Source organism: Nilaparvata lugens, chromosome 6, assembly GCF_014356525.2.
Source record: "Nilaparvata lugens isolate BPH chromosome 6, ASM1435652v1, whole genome shotgun sequence".
NCBI lineage: Eukaryota > Metazoa > Arthropoda > Insecta > Hemiptera > Delphacidae > Nilaparvata > Nilaparvata lugens.
The window spans coordinates 11582009-11601178 of record NC_052509.1 but is presented as its reverse complement, the minus strand read 5'-3'; the positions used below and the strand labels follow the sequence as shown (position 1 = coordinate 11601178).

Here is a 19170-nt window from a genome sequence, read left to right as displayed (position 1 = left end):
CCTCCTTCTCCTCCTCCTTCTCCTCCTCCTTCTCCTCCTCCTTCTCCTCCTCCTTCTCCTCCTCCTTCTCCTCCTCCTTCTCCTCCTCCTTCTCCTCCTCCTTCTCCTCCTCCTTCTCCTCCTCCTTCTCCTCCTCCTTCTCCTCCTCCTTCTCCTCCTCCTTCTCCTCCTCCTTCTCCTCCTCCTTCTCCTCCTCCTTCTCCTCCTCCTTCTCCTCCTCCTTCTCCTCCTCCTTCTCCTCCTCCTTCTCCTCCTCCTTCTCCTCCTCCTTCTCCTCCTCCTTCTCCTCCTCCTTCTCCTCCTCCTTCTCCTCCTCCTTCTCCTCCTCCTTCTCCTCCTCCTTCTCCTCCTCCTTCTCCTCCTCCTTCTCCTCCTCCTTCTCCTCCTCCTTCTCCTCCTCCTTCTCCTCCTCCTTCTCCTCCTCCTTCTCCTCCTCCTTCTCCTCCTCCTTCTCCTCCTCCTTCTCCTCCTCCTTCTCCTCCTCCTTCTCCTCCTCCTTCTCCTCCTCCTTCTCCTCCTCCTTCTCCTCCTCCTTCTCCTCCTCCTTCTCCTCCTCCTTCTCCTCCTCCTTCTCCTCCTCCTTCTCCTCCTCCTTCTCCTCCTCCTTCTCCTCCTCCTTCTCCTCCTCCTTCTCCTCCTCCTTCTCCTCCTCCTTCTCCTCCTCCTTCTCCTCCTCCTTCTCCTCCTCCTTCTCCTCCTCCTTCTCCTCCTCCTTCTCCTCCTCCTTCTCCTCCTCCTTCTCCTCCTCCTTCTCCTCCTCCTTCTCCTCCTCCTTCTCCTCCTCCTTCTCCTCCTCCTTCTCCTCCTCCTTCTCCTCCTCCTTCTCCTCCTCCTTCTCCTCCTCCTTCTCCTCCTCCTTCTCCTCCTCCTTCTCCTCCTCCTTCTCCTCCTCCTTCTCCTCCTCCTTCTCCTCCTCCTTCTCCTCCTCCTTCTCCTCCTCCTTCTCCTCCTCCTTCTCCTCCTCCTTCTCCTCCTCCTTCTCCTCCTCCTTCTCCTCCTCCTTCTCCTCCTCCTTCTCCTCCTCCTTCTCCTCCTCCTTCTCCTCCTCCTTCTCCTCCTCCTTCTCCTCCTCCTTCTCCTCCTCCTTCTCCTCCTCCTTCTCCTCCTCCTTCTCCTCCTCCTTCTCCTCCTCCTTCTCCTTCTCCTTCTCCTTCTCCTTCTCCTCCTCCTTCTCCTCCTCCTTCTCCTCCTCCTTCTCCTCCTCCTTTTCCCTCTCCTTCTTCTACATCTTCTTTTTCTTCTTCTTATTCTTCTTCTTCTTCTTCTTCTTTTTCTTCTTCTTTTCTAATTCTTCTTCTTTTTCTGCTTCTTCTTCTCCTTCTCCTTCTTCCTCATCTTCTTCTCCATTCTTCTCCTTATTCTTCTTCTTTTTCTTCTTATTTTTCTCATTCTTCTTCCTCTTCTTCCTCTTCTTCTTCTCCATCATCCCCTGCATTGGCTTCTCCCCCGACTAGTGGATTTATTCATAAGCTCTTTGACAGCATGGGGAGATGAGAAGACACCTCTTCAGAATAATATTTTTTTCTGTCGAAATATGTCTGGCCTCACGTGATAGCTTTCTCGCGGCCTATAGTGAGGTGGCTGAGTCTGTGACAACATAACATGACATGGATATTTTGCCTACTGGATATTTTCTGAGGTATCAGTTTTTGAGGAGAACTTATTTGGGAGATATTTGTATTTGTAGCATCTGGAATTGAGTTGCTACAATGATTTGAGTTGTGAATTTTGTTGTAAGGGTTTGGAAGGTCTCAAGTTCCGTGTCATACTGGGAAACATCTTTTCAATGATGAGTATGCATGAAGCTTCAATAGTATTAAAATTACTGCAAAGCCACTGTTACTAGAATCCAAAACCAGAGTAACTCAGAGTGACTGATTACTGTTAACATTGAAAATCTAAAGCTAATGTGAGATTAAAAACATCAATTCATTACTTTCCTTGCCCGATTACATAGATAAGGAAAGTGTTGCTTTCCGAAAAAATTAAGGTACCCCAATTTCTAAATTTCTATACGTTTCAAGGTCCTCTGAGTCCAAAAAAGTGGTTTTTGGGTATTGGTCTGTATGTGTGTGTGTGTGTGTGATTGTGTGTGTATGAGTGTATGTGCGTCTGTGTACACGATATCTCATCTCCCGTTAATTATTAACGGAATGACTTGAGATTTGGAACTTAAGGTCCTTACGATATAATGATCTGACAGGAACTATTTCGATAAAATGCAATTCAAGATGGCGGTCAAAATGACAAAAATGTAGTCAAAAACAGAGTTTTTTGCGATTTTCTCAAAAACGGCTGCAACGATTTTGATCAATTTTATACCTAAAATAGTCATTAATAAGCTCTATCAACTGCCACAAGTCCCATATCTATAAAAATTTCAGGAGCTTCGCCCCATCCATGCAAAATTTGATTCCAGATTCTCAATTATCAGGCTCCAGATACAATTTAAACAAAAAATTCAAGTGGAAAAGATTGAGCATGAAAATCTCTACAATTAATGTTCAGTAACTTTACCTAGAATTGAAAATAAGTTCGAAATTAGAGTAAATTCAATTGCAAACTGTTGGCAACTGTTGATTCTACTAAATCATTCACTATGAAGAGATAGCAGACCTCGTGTGTCTCCAGCATTATCGTCCTGTGACCAGCTGGCTCAGATAGTAGACTTGAGATGCGCGTGAACACTAGCGTCAGGTGATCAATTTTCATAACGGCAAGAAAAGTTGTGTTAGTGCGCCACACCAGATTTTAATTTTTTTTTCACCAGTTACTCAGTTTGAGGATAAGTGTATAAGCAATAGAATATCATAATCCTTAGTGATGTTTGTTTCGCGTACATTGATATTAATCAATCCACACGATGCTATATTGATTCTCTGATGGTGACAAGCCAGCAAGCTCGATATTGGAACTACTAATGTAAAATGTGTGATGAATTCTGTTACCCATACAATCAAATGAATCCTTCCACACATGAGAATTGTATTTCACTTAAACTTGTTTATGGATGGTATAATAACTACAGTTCACAATAGAACTGATGATTTTAAACTTCATATAGTAGTTTCTAGACTCTAATCATTAATTGTACAATCTGTAGTGGATTTTGTTCCCCATACAATAGCATGGGAGCCTCAACACTAAACAATCACTTGTATAATCTACAGTGGATTTTGTATCCCGTACAATAGCATGGAAGCCTCTACACACAACAATCACTTGTATAATCTGCAGTAGATTTTGTATCCCATACAATAGCATAGAATCCCCCACACACAGCCTTCTATCACTGTCTGTCACCCTTATGATAGATAGTGGGAGGTTTCACGCTGAGAAATTGCATGAGTGTTGCTCTAAATGTCGTGATAATGGTGATAATTTGTAACTCTTGTCAGCTTTGGAATTATCACGAGGTTTAGGCTGAATATTAATGTTCACGCGGTTTGAATCAGGGAAAGATGTCTGGGATAATGGATTGTAGGCTATACAAGAATATTATTCCACTTTATTATTTATTACAATATTATTCACTTTTAATCAGCCGATTATATCTGTATTTTCACAGGAACGGTAAAATACAGATATAAAAAGCTTGGCATCAGCTGTTAAAAGTGATTTGCTCATGTTCGCGGCGCGTAAATCTGTACGCACCTTTAGGGTAACCGATCCGTTCAGCCGTTGGATCGGACGAATCTGCCGGCCGTTATTTCGGCCAAATATGGTCGTCCATTGAAACCTTTTTTTCAGTCCAGTTCAGTAGTTGGCTGAACTATTGAATATTTAATCAGCCGATTATATCTGTATTTTCACAGGAACGGTAAAATACAGATATAAAAAGCTTGGCATCAGCTGTTAAAAGTGATTTGCTCATGTTCGCGGCGCGTAAATCTGTACGCACCTTTAGGGTAACCGATCCGTTCAGCCGTTGGATCGGACGAATCTGCCGGCCGTTATTTCGGCCAAATATGGTCGTCCATTGAAACCTTTTTTTCAGTCCAGTTCAGTAGTTGGCTGAACTATTGAATATTGAATTAACTACTATCATAGCCACCAAAAATTTTCATAAACAATGGTTATAATTATTGAGATTTTGAAAATTGAATAAACAAATATCCACTAAATTAGTTAATCATTACTAAGCAATCTTTTTTCATAGATTCCTTTGAACATCACGACGATGATAACTTTTGTCTCGCATATCCCACAATGGAACATGCTCTTGAACCAAACTTATCAACTTTTCATAGTTGGAACTTAATGAAACAGAACAAGTTCAAAAACAGACAAGACTGTGAAACAATAATTTTGAGGTCAGGAAGATGTTGTCTCAGCTCGACTTCGGCCGGATAGAGTTGCAAAATCCCATCCAATTCGGATCGAAAACTTGATCGGCCGGAGACGGCCGTGCACGGACGTATGAACCTGTTGCAATGGACGAGAATCTATAGCTTTGTTTTTGGGGATCGTTAGGACGAGTTCGGTAGTTTTCGACCGATGCTGGTTCGGACGAAATGGGTTCCAGTGGACGGCCCATCTTAGGGGGGAATTCCGTGCTCGGGATCAGCTAAGATTGATGAAGAAAATGATTATGAATTTAATGATGATGATGCTGATAGGGAAGAAGAAGAAGAAGAAGAAGAAGAAGAAGAAGAAGAAGAAGGAGATCAGTCTTGTGAAATGCAAAGTCAATTAGTGTGCTTCAACGCTTTACAGAGTGCATAAGTAATATTATATTTAGTGGTCTCTCTGGTAGAAGATGATAAGAGAAGGTAGGAGCTGCATGGAAGAGTGAGAAGAAGAAGAAGAAGAAGAAGAAAATGGACAGAAGGATGACAGGTAGAGTGAGGAGGAGGTGAAGGAAGAAGAAGAGGAAAGTGAGAAGGAAGTTGACAAGGTGATGATGGTGGAGGAGGAGATGGGTGAAGAGGAGAAGCAAAATTAAGAGGAAAAGGAGGATTGGAGGAGAAGAAGGACAGAAAGGAGAGGAAAGAAAAAGTGGAAGTTGAGGATGAGGAGGGGGAGGAGGTGGCGGAGGAGAAGGAGGAGGAGGAGGAGAAAAAGACGGAAGTGGGCTAGATGATGGTGTTGTAAGAGGAGGAGTAAGGAGCTAGGTGAGATGAGAAGATGAAGAAGAGAAGAAGAAGAAGAGAAGAAGAAGAAGAAGAATGAAAAGGAGATGGAGGAGAAGAAGAAGTATAAGAAGAAGAAGAAGAAGAATAAGAAGAGGAAGGAGAAGAAGGAGAAGAGGAAGAAGAAGAGGAGGAAGGAGAAGAAGGAGAAGAAGGACAAGGAGAGGAAGGAAAACGAGGAAGTTGAGGAGGAGGAGAAGAAGACGGAAGTGGACGAGGTGATTGCCTTGTAAGAGGAGAAGTAAGGAGGAGGTGGGATGAGGAGAATAAGGAAGAAGAGGAGGAGAAGGAAGAAGAGGAGGAAAAGGAGAAGAAGAAGAAAAAGGAGAGTAGGATGAGTGGGAGATGATGGACAAGAAGAAGAGGAAAGAAAAAGATGATGAAGGGGTTGGAGAAGGAGGTGATGGAGGAACAAAAAAGAGTAAAGGAGGAGGTGAAGGTAATGAGAGAGGCTCAGGAGGAGTAGACGCTTTTGGAGGAGGTGGTGGAGGGTGGGAAGCAGGATGGAAGAGGAGAAGAAGGAGGCGGTGAATGAGGATGAGGAGGAAAAGGGAATGGAAGCTGGGGAGGAGGAGGAGGAGGAGAGAAGAAGGAAGCGAAGGAGGATGATAAGGAGGAAGAGAAAGAGAAGGTGGTGCAGGAGAAGAAGGAAAATGAGGAGGAGAAGGATTGGGAATAGGCGGAGGAGTACGAGCAGATGAGGATGAGGAGGAGAAGGAGAAGGTGGATGAGAAGGAGAAGGAGAAGGTGAAGGAGGAGGTGAAGAAGGAAAAAGAAGAAGAAGAAGAAGAAGAAGAAGAAGAAGAAGAAGAAGGAGAAGAAGAAGAAGCTAGAGGACAGAGAGTAGGTTGAGGCAAAGTGATTCGTTGATAAGGTAGCCACAGCTAGTGAAGCGAAGGAGGGTGTCCTACTGATTAATGCAAACTCTGGCTACCATCTATTAATCACTGCAATACACACACACACCAAACACTCACACACATACACACACACTAACAAACTCTCCAAATTTCTTGAATCATGATCATATTCTCTCTCATGGCAATGAATAATCTAGTCTATCCTCTCCTTTCTCTAGCCTATGACAATATTATCTTGATGGACTGACTACATTTTACTAAAGCATCAATGATGAAATAACATAAAAGCTACTTGAAAATAACAAGGGAATGGAAATAAAGTCCTATTTGCATGTAGGTCTTTCGTTAATATTCTATTCAGACGAGTTAACCTTACGGCAGTCGCGCTGTTGTAAAAAGTAAAACAGTATCAGTTTTTTTGCTGCACAAAACTATTGAATGGGGTGGTGTCAGTGAATGAGTCACCTATGCATTCCAAAGCTTTCCCCTCATCGCTCTACTGAGTTGCAGTATCAACCGAGCAATGGTTCAGTCTTTTAGGTGCCATTTAGTCACAGTGAATAAGATTAGGGAAAGACTATATACGGGGACTGTAAACGAACCAATAACATTGAATTGATGGCTTTGCTTGATGTGCCTTATTGGGCTATGAAATGGTCATCATCCAAATGATCCAAATAATCCAAGAAGATGGAAAAGTGATGAATTATAAACTAATTAATATGTTCTGCCAATAAACAGAGTACATAACATTTGAAAATTGTATGTTGTACAAAATACAACACGCGACTGCTCGTGTGACTGAGTAGGGCGCCACTACCGGAAGAAATGATTTCTTTGGATTAGACATTGACAATATTGGTTGCGTTCAAAGCCACTGATCGGTGAGTGAAGGATGTGACCGGCGAGTGAACGTGGCTCTGAACGAGGCACTGTTTAGTAACTCAAAGACCTTAAAGATGCATAGACTCGCATGCAGCGCTAGTGTACTTGGAATTGAAATTGGCCATTGAGGGAACAACCTGGAAAATTATTGCATATCAAAGACCTTGAAAATTATTGTTACCTATAATATTACAATATTAGGCATTGTGAGTTTATACCTCTTCAAGGTCTTGGTCTAACTGATAATAAAAAAAAATTACTTCATAACGGTTTGGTTCACTGATCAGCTCATCATACTTTTATAACTAATGGAAAAGAACATAGAGTAGCTGAACGTGAACAGGCATGGCTGAATACGAGGTTGTTTACAAATGGACTCCATTATAATGTATTTGGGAGCACAGAGATGCATGATTGCACATATAACTTGATGGACTATAATACTATTATTTTTATTTTTGTAATTTTTGACCGTCAAGTTTATCTATTGTAGATCTTTTGTGCCTATGGCTCACAATCGTTCAATGTGTAATAATCTGTAATTGATTGTGATAGCCTACTTACATTCAATTCCTTTATCTAATAAATCGTATAATCGTCAATAATAATTTTAGGTAGCCTATAATAAATTTCCATCTGATTAATATGAACCAATATTATCTGACAGTTCATTTCTACCGATGAAATAGTTGGGTTCTAAGCTAATTGAGGTGAATAAAGTGATATTTTGATGAGAGGGAATTTGTGCTTGGAGTATCTTTCGATAATGATTTATCATTCGTTGTTTTAGCTCTTACCTTATCTTGCATTATTGTGGTTGTGATAAAATGTATTGTTATTTTCCATCTTTGCAGTGTGTCGATTAAGAGTGGAATATTATTCAAGTGTCTATTGTCATTTTCATGAGTACAGATATTTGTTGATATGATGATATTATTTGAATTTGATCACAATTTATCACTGGTGGCATTGACAATTATTATTGTTAACTTATTTAGGAGTAACTGTGACGCTCTCTGTTTGACTCGAAATAATTGATAGGCCTACTGCTATTATGATTGTAGTTACGATTTGTTATCAGGGCTCTTATCACACTGGTCCTTTCAATGTCGTTAACAGTAACTTCAAGTGATTTTCTTTCTTTCTATTTGCGAAATTGATTCTCTCCCTATTTGTATTCTTTTTTTTCTCAGAGGGAGGTGTGGTTTATAATTCCCCGCTTAGGGTTGGGAGGCTTGGGCTGTTTGTGGTCCGTCGTGCTATTTGAATAAATAAATAAGTTTAGTTAATTTTTTTTTTAATCTTTCTCAGTCTCTCTCTTGTTCTCCATCTTTCGTATTCTTCTTTCATCCTCACTTTCTACTCATCATACTATTCTTTTTCTCTCTCTCTCTCTCTCGCTCTTTCTCTCTCTTCATAGTTTCATAAATTATTCTGGATTTTAATATTCTTCATCAGAATGTAAGAGGACTTCGCTCCAAATTCCATGTTTTTCCCGGGAGGTATTGAAGTGTGATGCTGACGCAATAATTCTCACTGAAACTTGGTTACACGATGGGATTCATAATGATGAATTATTTGATGAGCGTTATACTGTTTTTCGTAAGGATAGGCCGGGCAATCTAGGTTTGAGGGGAGGTGGGGTTCTGATTGCTGTACGTAGCTCATTGAATGCAACTTTATTGTCTGATTTATCGTCACCTAATTTTGAATCAATTTGGATCAAGATTTCATTAAATAATGCACAATATTACATAAATTCTGTTTACTTTAAACCATCGACTTCATTTGAAACCTACCTTCAATATTTTGAGTTGGTTGAATCTTTCAATGATATTTTTGATGGTAATGTGTTAATTGTTGGAGACTGGAATATCCCAGAGATCAATTGCTCCGATTTTGATTTCAGTGGCGGTTCTCGTCTGGCGGTCGCTTTGGGTCAGTTCATGGGAGTGCTTGGTTTGGAGTCTCGTAATGGGGTTTTGAATGGTAATGGTCGAACCTTGGATCTAGTTTTGAGCTCGTTTGATGTTGAGGTGGTGAGATCTGATGATTTTCTTGTGGCTGAGGATAGCCATCATCCAACTCTTTCTGTTTCTTTTCCAATAATTTGCGCTGGATCTGATCACCTTGATGAATTGTACAAACTGTACTATAATTTCAGGAGAGCTGATTTCTTTGGTCTTTATGAATCTTTAAGAGATGCTGATTGGTCTGGAGTTTATTTGTCCTCAGATGTCAATGGGGCAACCGAATCATTCTATCGACTCATTTATTCCTGTTTTGATTTATTTGTTCCAAAGAGAGCTGTTACTAATGCAACTGGTAAGTATCCCCAATGGTTTACCAAGGATATAATTAGTGACATAAAGCGAAAGAACAGATGTGCCAGGAGGAGAAGAGTCTCGGCTTATCATGATGAGGAGTTCCGGAGACTACGTTCAGGTTTGAAAAGAAAAATTTCCGCAGCCTATCATAACTATATAAATTCTGTTCAATTGAGCGTTAAGGTGATATGAAAGGTTTCTGGACCTACATTAACAATAAACGTAAAATGAGACGTACTGAGAATGTGATGAAGTGGAATAATAGAGTTTTCATTGGCAATGACATTTCGGATGGTTTTGCTGAATACTTTTCATCTGTATTTAGCAAAAGTGACAGTAACACTGAAGCACGAGACAACCTGATCAATCACTCTCCTTTTCACATTGATGCAATCTCGTCAGATGATATTTATTTATCCATAAGAAGTCTCAAGGGGGTAGGATCAGTTGGCCCTGATGGTATCCCACCTTATATTGTCAAGGGTTGCTGTGAATTGTTTTTGGAACCACTTAAATTCATTTTCAATTTAGCACTAAAGACATCTACGTTCCCAGATCTGTGGAAGCAGGCCAAAGTATTCCAATTTTCAAAGCTGGTAGTAGACAAGCTATCAATAACTACAGGCCCATTTCTATAATAAACTGTTTTGCTAAAGTTTTTGAAAAATGTATTTATAAGAAAATCTTTGGTCATGTTAAACCATTACTGACTGAACATCAGCATGGGTTTTTGCCTGGGAGATCTACTGTCACCAATTTGTTGCATTTCCGAAGTGAGGTATCAGCCTATCTTGATAGGGGTTTGCGTGTTGATACTGTGTACACTGATTTTTCTAAAGCTTTTGACACTCTGAGCCACAAGGTGTTGTGCAATAAATTGTCACTCTTTGGATTTTCCATTCCAAGTGTTGGGCTTATCTCCTCGTATCTGTCTGACCGAGTTCAATCTGTTTCTTTTGGTGGTAACCAGTCTAAATTCTATACTAGTTCGTCAGGCGTTCCGCAGGGTTCTAATCTGGGTCCTCTACTCTTCCTGCTATTCATAAATGATTTGCCTGGAGTCCTGAAGCATTCTTCTTGCCTTCTCTATGCCGATGATGTAAAAATCTACAAGGTGATTGAGCGGAGGGAGGATGATTGTCGAATGCTTCAGAGTGATGTGGATGGCTTATTTTGCTGGTGCAGTGAAAACCAGCTGAAGATCAACATTGATAAATGCGCTACTGTAACTTTCACAAGGCAGAGAGACCCCCAGGTTCCTGTTTATACTATCAATAATCTAGTAGTCAAGCGTGTGATCAATTTAAGGACCTTGGAGTGTATTTTGATTCTGAGCTTAAGTTTCATTTTCATTTGAGGAATTTATGCTCCAAGGTGTGCCAGCAATAGGATTTATTCGCAGAACTTGCTCTCATTTCAATGAAATTTCAGTTCTTATTCTGTTGTACAACTCATGTTAAAAGTTTGCTCAATTATTGCTCCGAGGTGTGGCATCCTTATCTAGTTTCTCAGAGTGTGGAGATTGAGAAAATCCAGAATAAATTTTTAAGATTTTTGTACTTTAAACACTTCAATGCAGTTTGTCCTTCCAATTACCCAACTTCTGATCTGAGAGTAATGTTTCAAATGCAATCCCTTGGGGCATCGCGTAACTGCAGATTGCTTGTATTCCTGTATAATCTTTTAAATGGAAGGATTGATTCTTCTTACCTTCTTCTTTGCTTAACATCTATGTCCCCCAAGTGGCTCGGCGTTCCAGTTTTAGGTTCCAGCTTCCTCAGTGCAAAACAATAATCACTATAATTCTCCAGTTAATCGTATGATGTGTCTTTTTAATCTTTGTGGAGCTCATCTTGATCCATTTCATTTGTCAACTTTGCAGTTCAAGAAAGCTTGTGCAGCCCTATACCCACCATCTTTCCGCCGGTAATTCTATCTAGGTTATTATCTTTTTCTTGAATCTTCTTTTCTCTTCACCCTGGTCTCCATAGTCATCATCATCATCTTCATTGTCAGAATCATCTCCAGCATCATCATCATCATCATCAGCATCTTCATCTCTCATAAAATTTATATAAATTTCCTCTTATTAGTAATGATTTTATTTTTGCATCTCTTTTTTTCAATTATTTTATCTAAATTCGCATTATATTATTCAGATTTTGATTATCTTTATTATTTTTATTTTATTTTATTAGTTTTTAGTTTATTAGTTAATTTTTTTTTTTAGTTTATCACGCTTAGTTTTATAACTTTTTCAGTTTGTAGTTTGCTTTTTGTTATTTTTATTATTTTCAGGAGTATATTTTATTTATTGTGTAAAAATATATATTTTTAAGAAATGATGTATTTTCTATTGTTTGATTGGGGAGCAATTTTTGGGGCTTGCCCTGTATGCGCCCATATTGTAATTAAAAAATAATAAATAAATGAAAAAGCATTGATAAAATACGAAATAAGAAATATTGAACTTGAGGAATTTGAACATATTCAAACATGTTGCCTGATCCGTTGTCATGGAAGCGTAATTTCTCACTTCAAACTGTCAGAATGCCTTTTAACCAACAAGAATGCTCTCCATCAAACCATGCTGACATTTTAGTAGACACAAACAAGTAGTAGTGCCCAGTCTGAACACAAGTGGTGACAATAATTGATAAGGCGGCCGGCCTTAATGAAATCAAAACAGTGGCTAATTGCACTGCAGCATTGATGTTCCATTAGAGCAAGCCGAGTTATGGAGGCCTATAGTGAGGTCCACATTATAATGGCAGTGTTTGATTAGTAATGGTATTGCTATCCTTGTCTATCATTCAACAAAGCAGATAGCGCTATCCTCTCCTATAGTGAGGCCCACGTTATAATGGCAGTATTCGATCAACATTGGTATTGCTATCCTTGTCTATCATTCAACAAAGCGGATAGCGCTATCCTCACCCATAATAAGGTCCAGGTAATAATGGCAGTGGAGAAAGATATGAGTACAACGTTGCCGATCTGCCAGTCTTGTCAATCGTCAATGCCTTCTATAGACGGTAGCTGATACAGGTTTATTGATGCAATATTAACTGTTCATTCTATTTTAGAATAATATTATCTTTTATCAAACAAGAAATTCAATGTTTCAATTATTTTATAATAAGGATGAAATATTTTGTTAATTGATTATGAATTCTACATTGCTAAAAGACGAAGTGTTTTCTTGCTTTGCTCTGTTGCCAGATCGGCTTCTAACAATGTAAAATTAATTATCAATAAACAGAATATTTCATCTTAATTATGAAAATTCATCATGAAATTATTGAAAAATATAATCTCTAGGTTGATAAAATATAATTGATTATTTTAAACGAGAATGAACAGTAAATAATACATCAATAAACCTAATAAAACAATATGAAAAATCTTAAAGCACCCTTTATTTAAAAAAAACTTTTAAACTTGTTGAATTTCTTTTAAGATTTTTAGTAATAAAGGGTGCTTTAAGATTGTTTATATTGTTTTATTGATTTAAAGAGTAGCCCATGTGAATAAAGTGTTTTTATCAATAGACCTGTATCAGCTACCATCTCATTGGCAAGACAGAGAACCGGCAACGTTGTACTCATATCTTTCTCCACTGTCATTAAACGTGGATCTCACTATACCAGAATCTATTCCATTTCAATAACGAAAATCAATTTTGCACATCATTAGTGGATTTTTTTGGAGAAAAACAGACAACTGACCTGTATTCCCGGAGTGGGACACCCCTGAGCTATACAGACTAAGACGGCCCCTTCATCAACCGAGACTTGCACTGTCCCTGTGTGATCCAAGATGGACGGCGAAATTATGCCACGGTTCTCTGCAAACAGAAATGAGAAAATATTCAATAAAATAATCGAGTATTTAATAATATTAATATCTATATATAAAGAAATATAGCCTCAAATTTTGACATTCAATAACTTTTTTCTGTGTGCACCGAATTTGATGATTTTTTAGATGTGTTCGTTTTTGTTCAGGACCAGGTTTATGGCCTATCAAATTCATAATCCGACCTCAGTACTCTTTTCTACGGTCATTCAAAGTTTACATGTTATCCTAAGGCTAGGGCCACACGAGCGCACAAAGTGCGTCCGTTGCAACTTACTTTTTGACGTCCGTTGTAGAAATACGAGTACATAGAAGTGAATTGGTAACACACGAGTTACGTGCGTATCAAGTAACGGAAGTCGTAACGGACGGTGATTTTTGAACTGCGCAGAAATGCTTCATGAGAACCAATCAGAGAAGCCTACCTCTTCGCAAAATGTTCTGTGGTTGGTTCTCATGTAATTTAATCATGATTCAAATTTAACAGGTGTTTGTGCGACCGGGCCAGTGAGTCTGAACTGAACTTTGACATGAACTTTCAACGGGAAAAGGAAGTGGTTTGAAGTTTAACTGGAGATTAAACATCAAACCAAGATTAAAGTAAGGCTATTAAATGCAATATCATCGTAGAGCATGCATTCACAGAATCAAAACAATTTCGACAATTCATGATTGAGGGAGAAAAAACAGAATAAGTCTAAACTGGTAATTTGGCATCCTATTATATTAAGTGAGCAATTTCTGTATATATTCATCTGGTTATTCTAATATCTGGTTATTTATGTCCAACGGATCTCGAAAACGGCTCTAATGATTTCCACGAAATTTGGAACGTAGTAGGTTTATGATATAAAAATTCGATTGCACTAGGTCTCATCCTTGGGGAAACTCGCTAAACGACATTAAAAGGATAATTCATCCTTGGCTGGAACAGCTGAGACTTTCGTCGTCTGTGGATAGTGAAAAGTGAGCGAATTATTCTGTAGAAAATCAAAATATCGCATCCCCGATATTCATAAGCTAACGTATAGCCAGCTGTAAAATATAAACACGATCATTTGAGAGAATTGTTTTCTGTTTATCAATAAATAAAAATAACGAGCGAAGCTCGGTCCCCGATATTAATTCTAAATTAGAGTATGAAAATGTTCGAGTTTAATGATTATTTTACAGTTTTTCAAGTGATTGGTGAATGTTATTTTGTTATTAAATTTGGTTTGTGAACAATCTAAATTGAAACTTTTCTATTTTCAAATATTTGAACTGAAAATTGAACCTGAATTCAAGTTTATGGAACATAACCTTCTTTTTGACAAATGTCTATAGTGTATAAATCAAAATTCGGGGGAGAAAGAGTTTTGGGCTGTGCCTGTTAGTCCTTCTCCAATCATGTTAAAGAATTGTATTCTGTTTATCAATAAATGAATAACAAGCAAAGCTCGGTGCCCCAATACTTAAATTCAAACGAAGAAAAGAGTGGTATAACGTGAAACTGAAGATTGAAAATCAAACCAAGATTAAAGTAAGGCCATGGAATGCAACAGCTTCGTATAGGAGGCAGCAACAGTGTTAAGAACATCAATTACTAAGTGCTAAATTTTAGATGAGACGCCATCTCGTGGGACAAGTTTTGTTAGTCTCAAAGTTGGGCACTAACTCTCGAATGAGCTATTTAGTAGGTAGTCTGCCCCCACTTTGCAACTTGGCACACTTTACTCCCCTTAAACGACTTCATAAGCATGCATTAGACATGCACTTGTGGGAAGATTTGGTTGGTTTTTCAATCATCAGGTCTAGATAACTTTACATAATCTTAGAAAATCTGTACAAAGAAACGATGAGGTGAAATAAAAATCTGTATGAAAAACCCACAGAAATCATTTTTCCAAGATAGCTTTTCATAATCTTGGAAAATCAGTGTAGAAAATCATTCTCCAAGATTATGAAAAGCTATCTTGAAAAAATGATTTTTGTGGGTTTTTCATACAGATTTTTATTTCACCTCATCGTTTCTTTGTACAGATTTTCTAAGATTATGTAAACCATGAGGTGAAATAGAAATCTGTATGGAAAATCCATAGAAATCATTGTTTCAAGATAACTTTACATAATCTTAGAAAATCTAGGTAGGAAAACGATGAGGTGAAATAAAAATCTGCATGGAAATCCGACAGAAATCATTGTATCGAGATTGCTCTACATAATTTTAGAAAATCTGTGCATAGAAACGATGATGTTAATTGAATTGTCTGTCTGTATAAGAAACCCACAGAAAACATTGATTCCAGATATTTGTCTAAAATTATGATTAAGACAATGAAGAAACATAAATAGCATTACCGTTTTTCTGCCTTGCCACTTCCTGTCATAGAATATGAACCAGATAATAATACTGGTATATCTGATGTAATATTAAGTGTTCATCCTTGATTTGAATGATCAATCATAATTTCGCGTCAGAAAATTATATTCTTAAATGATTCAATTATTAATATTAGCCTGCAGCCTGTATCATCGACCTAATTCAGCAGGCTCACATATAGTGAGGTCTGCATTGTCGTGACAGTGGAGAAAAATAGGGAAACGGCGTTGCCGATTTTCTGCCTTGCCACTGCTTTCTATGGAATAAAGCAGTATCTGATGTAATATAAAGTCTTCCATTCTCTGGATTTCGGATGGGTTTTCGCTACCTTGAAACATTCGGCAGAAAACTATCTGTTGACGTTGGAATGGTAGAAAGGGATAGCGTTGTATGCTTCGTCGAATGATAGACAAGGATAGCAACACCAACCTTCATCAAATACTGTCATTACAACGTGGACTGGACTATAGATTTGACAATATTAACCAATATGTTAGTTATCTCTTGAATGAAAAAGACTAGGAAATTGTCAAAAAAACCACTGATTTATTGATAATTAGAAAGACCGGTTTCGGTTATTACACCATTGTCAATCTCTGATAAACTGGTTAAACTAGATTAGTTATCTCTGATTAAAATGTCGTTGATCAACGGAGGAAACTGGAACTGTTTCTATTATTCAACTGAGGTAACTATAATTTCTCCTCTAATTGGAAAGCCTTCTCAAAATACTACTCCACAATCCCTCATGAAGATTGAGAAGAGTTCCAATTCCCCATAAGAGTATTCAATCAATAAAACTCCACTCTCACTTTGAACAAGACTTATCCATCAGATCACAATCTCACAATGTTTACAATGAATTGAAATCTGAAGAAATCCATCTTCTCTCATCATTATTTGCATTAGATGAGCTTTCACTCCTATAACAAGGTTTGCTGAGGATAAGTAGGCAGAGGCAAATGGGAATGCAAGCAATGATAATCCAATCTTGATCAGAAACAATATTCAGACTCTTGGCCGAGTGACGGAGTGGTTTTTGAACGCAAATTGGTTATCTGATGTACGTGACACGAAGCAAGGGGAGAAAAATGATGAGAGAAGGAATAGAAGTGAGAAAGAGTACAAAAAGTTATGGAAATATAAGGAGAAGTCCAGAGATAAGAAGAAAATAAGAAAAGAGAAGGGACGAAGGATTAGGGAATGTTGGTGGAAAGCAGGAAGGAGGAGAAGAAGTTGAAGATTGAGAAGAAGAAGAAGAAGAAGAAGAAGAAGGAAGAAGAGAAGGGAGGAATAAGATAGGGAGTTCAAGTAACTGGTGAAAGAGAGGATGAGAAGATGTGGAAGAATAATGAGAAGTGGGAGGATAAAGAGAAGATACAAGAAGTAGAAAAAGGAGTAAAGAATGTTGGTGGAGAGGAGGAAAAGAGCGAGAAAGGCGAAGGAGAAGAAGAAGGAGAAGAAGAGGAAGAAGAAGAGGAAGAAGAAGAAGAAGAGGAAGAAGAGGAAGAAGAAGAAGAAGAAGAAGGAGAAGAAGAAGGAGAAGAAGAGGAAGAAGAAGAAGAAGAAGAAGAAGAAGAAGAAGAAAGAGGAGAAGTAGAAGGAGAAGAAGAAGAAGGAGAAGAGGAAGAAAAAGGAAGAGGAGAAGAAGAATAAGTGACAGAGTTACGAAGTGGCTTAATCGACGTCTGGTAATCTGATGTACGTGACAAAGAGGTGAAGGGATAAAGAATTACGGAGAGAGAAATAGAAAAGAGAAGGTTATAGTAGTGGTGGGGCAGAAGAAGAGAGAGGGGTGAGGAAAAGGAGAAAGAATAATGACATAGGGGTTTCGTGAAACTGGTGGGAGGGAGAATGAGAACAAAAAAATTTGGAAGTAGAAGAAGTGGAAGGATAAGAATAGAACAAAATAAAGGGGAAAACGAGGAGGGAATGGAAATGACAAGAAGAAGAAGGAGAAGAAGAAAAAGAAGAGGAAAATGGAGAGGGAAAAGAGAAAAAAATGGGTGACGGAGTAATGAATTGGGAATTTGGTAATTTGATGTACGTGACAAAGAGACGAAAATTGATTGAAAGAGAAAAAGTAGGGGTGGTAGGTTGACAATTGGGGGGTTCGGGGTTGGTTTTTAAAAAAGAGGGAAGAGAAAAGGAAGAGGGAAGAGTGAAAAATAACATAGGGTGTTCGAAAAACTGGTGGAAGGAAGAATGAGTACAAACAAAAGTGCAAGTATAAGAAGAAGACAGTGAAGAGAAGAGAGAGATGGGAACTTTGGTGAAGAGGAAGAATAAAGAAGAAGAAAAAGAGGACGAAGAAGAAGAGTTAGAAGAAATTATGTAAAGGGGAAGCAACTCTGGAAATCTGTGTTGGCAAATAATCTGAAAAAAGCAATCACATTTCGCGCTTCATCGATGATGAGGCAAGAAACGATGAACTGATAAAAAATTGGTTTCAAGTTCGCAGATGTGGAGGGAGACTGCAATGATGTTGATGAGGTTAGAGAAAGAGAGAAAGAGAGAGAAAGAAGAGGAGGAAATGAGAGGGAGAGAACGATAGAGAAGTGAAGAGAGAAGGAAGATGAAAACCTTAATTGATGGATACCTTAATTTGTTATACTATTCCTTTATCACATTTGGATGACGTTGGAAAAGTCCTGAATAGGGTTGTTTCACTTTCCTAAAATTCAGTCCATTTCTACTCAAAAAGATTTTAAACTGAATTTTTTAAATTTTTCAGTTGACCAACCAATTGATATGAAACAAGAATATAACACTCAAATCTAATAATAATATTTTTGCCACACTGCACAGAAAGCAGCTGTTTTCCAGTCCCTACGTAGATCTGAAAGACATTGTTTGCAGACGACTCTCGTCTGACGTCAGAACATACAAAAGAGTACCTTTTCCAGCCACTAACATGAAACTAAGAAAGGTGATCGAAAAACAGCTGATCAAAATACTTTTCATTATTAATGTTAATTATTCAATAATTAAAACATTTATAATAATATCATCTTATTGTTATTTGAAAGAATAAAAAAGTATAAACTCAACCCCCCACATAATTGAACACCATCTTTTAGGTTATTTAGAAAAATCAGAATAAAAAAAAAAAAAATACTTGGACAATTTCCTGATATTCAGATTACCTCAGATTTGCTAGAGCTTTCACTTCTGCTTTCGGAAGTGCTTAGTAAACAACTATTCTCATATATTATATATATATATATTATATATATATTAGTAAGTCCTATTCCACCCTCTAGGTTTACTAATAATTGCGAAGTATTGCTACGACGCGGACTAGCTACAGTCGGATATGGGTCGGGGTCAGTAGCCGTACTGACAGGTGGAGTTACCGGACCTACACTTCTCCCTCTATCCTGATTCTTTACCCTCTGCTTCTTTCGCGAGATTTTCACTTTCAGGGGAAGAGTGTTTACCCGTGGCGTTACTGGCCGATTCGGCCCTCGGCCTTTGGAATACAGGATGGGTGTTAAGGGATATTAAGATAACCCTACACAAGGAGACGGATCTGACTATCAGATCCCTACCAATAATTCTATTTATAAAGGTAGTACGCAATCTGAACCAACTGCGAATTGACGGCGAGCAAGCTGTACCTGCAAGCCCGGGATGTGGTTTTTCTATGAGGTTTAAGGTGAGAGCTATGGGGTAAAGGTTGTCACAAAGTGAATTTTTGTGACGGATGGAGAGCCGTCGACTAATGCATAATTTAGCGAATTTAT

General features: G+C 38.4%; 1 protein-coding gene across 1 annotated transcript in view; it reads right to left on the bottom strand.

The window, feature by feature from the left end:
* LOC111058651 (Down syndrome cell adhesion molecule-like protein Dscam2) overlaps nt 1-19170 on the bottom strand; it is a 541982-nt gene that overhangs the window by 123693 nt on the left and 399119 nt on the right. The window contains 2 exon segments of the mRNA XM_039430110.1: nt 12933-12940; nt 12942-13051. Coding sequence (XP_039286044.1) covers nt 12933-12940; nt 12942-13051 — 118 coding nt within the window.